The 3,907-nt window shown below is 55.3% G+C and overlaps 1 protein-coding gene across 1 annotated transcript in view; it reads right to left on the bottom strand.

Moving 5' to 3' along the window:
- The window catches only part of DACRYDRAFT_70804 (MFS general substrate transporter), a 3,296-nt gene extending 1,081 nt beyond the window's left edge, over nt 1-2,215 (bottom strand). Inside the window, exons 1-5 of the mRNA XM_040775928.1 lie at nt 1,439-2,215; nt 1,163-1,366; nt 931-1,109; nt 359-870; nt 32-291 (exon numbers count right to left, since the gene is read on the bottom strand). Coding sequence (XP_040625258.1) covers nt 32-291; nt 359-870; nt 931-1,109; nt 1,163-1,366; nt 1,439-1,544 — 1,261 coding nt within the window. The 5' untranslated portion in view covers nt 1,545-2,215. The remainder of the gene's footprint in view (nt 1-31; nt 292-358; nt 871-930; nt 1,110-1,162; nt 1,367-1,438) is intronic.
- Between the last annotated feature and the right edge of the window lie 1,692 nt (nt 2,216-3,907).

The raw sequence follows: 3,907 nt of genomic DNA on the forward strand, positions 1-3,907 counted from the left end.
GCGGGAGGCGGGGGGGGGGGGGGGGACATACCATTCGCCATAAAGTTCGCCAAGCAGAACAAGACCACAAACCAAGTACTCTCATGCTGCAGTTCCCAATACCCAAATCCCATCGCACACAATATACACGTCATCAACGCGAACCCCGCTAGCTGGAGCGGGCGCCGGCCAACAACGTCCACCAGGAGGAAGGAGGCTATGAACCCTGGGATCAGGCCTGCTGCGGCGAGGATTATGGACCCGAGGGAGATGGACCAGACTGTGTTGTACATGCATTGGTTTGCGAGGTCCCTGGAAGGAGTTAGAGTTAGGGTTCGTATCTTTCGATTCTGAACGCGGTGCGCAAGGGAAGACGTACGTAGGTAGTTGGCCAACCTCACAGCTCCCACTAGCACCATATCCGATCTTGTTCAACAACAAGCTGGAATTGAATCCCAGTCCATAGAACGCAATATCGAGCGCAAACCAGGAATAGGCCGTTCCGAGTAGGATCCGTCCATTCCTCCACTGCCCAAAGTAGGTTCTAAAATCGTGCCAGCTCATACGGGGCGCTTCTGCCTTTAAGGCAGTGGAGAACACGTCCCGCTCATCTCTGTACCCTGCTGTGCGCATAAATCGCTCACTTTCCCTCGCAGCGGCAGTCACGTTCCTCTCCACGTCCATGGTGAACCTCGGGCTCTCGGGGATGGAGAGCCGGAAATAGAGCGCGAATACTGCGGGGACACAGCCCAGACCTATGAGCAGACGCCAGCAGGGGTCGACACCTGCTGCACCGGTGGAGAGGATCCGGTCACGGAAAGCGGCGACGCAGATGATGGCGACTACTGTTGCTGATAGAGTGCCAAAGCCTTGGGCGGCGAAGACTGCTGTCTGCGTAGCGTGTTAGTTAGTTACTTAGTTAGGGAAGGGCTGGGGGAAGGGGGGACGCACCATCATCCGCCCCCGGATGCGGGTAGCTGCAAACTCGCTCGTGATGATCGCGCTCAACGGGTAGTCCCCGCCTATCCCGACGCCCATCACAAACCTCCAGAAGACGAGCACGCCCGTGATAGTCACCGAGGTGTTCGGGCCTTGGGCAGCCATGGCTTGCACCAGTGTGGCGGTGATGACTGTGCGCATATAGGTGAGAGACTCGAAAGCTAGGAGAGGGGAAGGAACAGACTGATGACAAGCTCTATCCCGTACATCTTCTTCCTCCCATACACATCCGCCATCCACCCAAAGAGTGTCTGACCAAACAGGTTCCCAATGGGACAGGCGACTTTGAGTCCCAAGTCCGCGGCAGCGCCGAGCGATGTGAGCCCGTTGTTGTATACCAGGCCGAGCATGACCGCTCCTACCGAGATGGCGAATATGTCGTATGCATCTGGCGTATAACACCTCCAATCAGTACTTCCCCCCTCGCGTGCATGCAGCAAGCAAGCGCAGGCAGACGCACCAGTAAAAAACCCAGCTCCAGCAACCAAGACCGTCCTAACATGAAACTTCGAGAAAGTAGCTTCGTCCAGATCTTGCAGGGCCCTCCGCCTGCGCTGGTCTAACATCACCCGCTGGTAGTTCTTGTCGTCGATCGCTAGCAGAGCGGGGGAGAGCTCGAGCCCGCTGGGGGGGTAGTGATTTGGCGAATGAGAGTGGGAGTGGGAGTAGGTGGGGTACGCTGCTTGAGCGGGTGAAGTGGAATATGCGTGAACTTGAGATTGGGGTTGAGGTTGAGGTTGAGGTTGAGCTTGGGTTGCGAGGTCGGCTAGGTATCCTCTTTCCCTTTCCCTTTCCCCTTCCTGCTGCTGCTGCTGCGGATCGCGCTCCTCCCTTCCCCCGTACTCCCCCCTCCACCCCTCCCTCTGCTCGTTCTCAAACTCCAGCTCCTCAGCCCTCACCGGCGGATGAGGGAGGGGTCTACTATGCACCTCCTCCGAGACCAGTCTCGTACGTCCTTGCCCTTGTCCCTGTCCCTGTGCTTGCTGGTCTAGGGAATAGGGATGGGAATGGCTGTTGGAGTTGTCTGAGCTTGGCAAGCGCCTGTGTGTTAACTGAGCCAGCTGGGGGTAAGCAGTCCTCGCTGCTGCGTAATCTTGGGATACGGGGCGGTGCTGCGGGGGCGGGGAAGAGGAGCGAGATCGGAAGGCAGAGGCAGATAGAGATGGTGAGGGAGAAGGAGAAGGAGAGGGAGATGGTGAGGGAGGGGGGAAGTCGTCTGGTGGGTCGTGGTAGTAAGGATCTATAGGGTCGTCTTGATGTCGTAGTCTGTAAGAGAAGGAAGGAGAGAGGAGAGGTGGGTCCATTGTATGCGGGTGGGCTATAAGCCCCGGTGGGGAATGTTGTTGTTCCTAGAGGGATAATCCTGTGATCGATCGATGGAGTGAGAAGTTGTTGAATGTGATGTGCAGAGAGAGAGAGGGGAAAGAGGGAAGTCAAGGCGGGAGATCACTCCAAGTTCACTCCCTCTTCGCCAAGTAAAGTGCTCCGAATCGACATGGTCCAGCCAATCCCGCCCACTAACAAATATTCACATCCAACCCAGGGTCCCTTCACAGCACCGCACGTTTGTCCCCCCCCACTTCCCTCCTGCGCCTATCTCCCACTTCTTTCTGATTGGCTACTCCTCCGGCCCACCCGGCCAACGCTGAGTACGACTATAATTTCACGGTCTCACTCTACTCAGTACTACAATTCACACTTCCGGACGGCGCCAAGCTATGATCGATATCCCGCTCAGGGAGCCGGAAATGGACTGCTACAGAACTGCTGCGCTCTTGGCCCATGACAATATCCTTCATCAGTATCAGTATGATCATCATTATCAGTACCATCTCTCCTATCCTCTTCTCTACCCAATTCCCCATTCCTAGAACTGCGCCAGCACAGCCCAACACCTACCGCTACCCTACAATCCGGGGAAAACCACTGGTCCCGTGCTCTCTAAATAAATAGAATAGAATCCAATGGCCCGCGATAGCCAGGCCCCCGGTAGGCTGGTCAATACGAAAGAAGTAAGTGAATCAGTAAAAAGAAGCCCGCCTCCCCTCGGAAGCGGGCAGGGAGTCGCCTTCCGTCGCTTCCGTCGCTTCCGTCGCTTCCGTCGCTTCCGTCGCTTCCCTTCGGTATCAGGAACCCCCGGGGGGGGCAACGTGCGCCCTTCGTGGGTTATGTAAGCCGAGACGATGGGAAATAGACTCTCACACTCGCAGCAAGAACCAGGGGAGGGGGTGAGCTCCAGTTGACTTGAACTGGGGAAGACCGGTCCGGATCGGATTGGATTGGATCGTTTCCGCCCTGGACTATATAAGGTGTTTTGTTCGTGATATGGTCACGAGTTCTGGAACTTTTGTGGCTGGGATTGGCTAGGCTTACTCGGTGCTTCTCTTATGCACAAGTCTATCAATGTCCATAAGAGGAACCTCATAAAGCCTCTCCGCGGAGTACTAGTGTGCAAAAGGGAGGTCTGTATTTCTATAAGACCAGCTTATAACAGGCCCGCCTCGTTACAGGAAGATCTACATCGGCTACTGGATCAGTTTTGGACACGATCCGTGCTCACTTGATAGTGTCAAATCATTGTCGTTAAGCGTATGTTGCATGACCAAGGCAGTAGAATACTTAACGCGAGCATGGCCCTTGGGAAAAAAATGAGTTGGAGTTAAAAGCACATAGCGGAATTTCAACTGACACCGTCTGGTCTACTCCTGATTTGTGCAAGCCTCCCATTTATATTGTTGCAGACCCAGTCACCTGTTGCAAACTATCTGGGTCTTTCAGTGATCTGTTTTTCGGTCAGAAAGGCACAGTCACGCACTCTAGTGGCAAGCACAGGCTCAGGTTCTTCCGTGCTATAGAGGGACCACGCATATGGCTCTGCGGCCAGGTCGGGGTCAGCAGTTGAGATGTGCCACAGAGACAACGGTGAGGA

The sequence above is a fragment of the Dacryopinax primogenitus genome (genome assembly GCF_000292625.1).
Source record: "Dacryopinax primogenitus strain DJM-731 SS1 chromosome Unknown DACRYscaffold_19, whole genome shotgun sequence".
NCBI classification, from domain to species: Eukaryota; Fungi; Basidiomycota; class Dacrymycetes; order Dacrymycetales; family Dacrymycetaceae; genus Dacryopinax; species Dacryopinax primogenitus.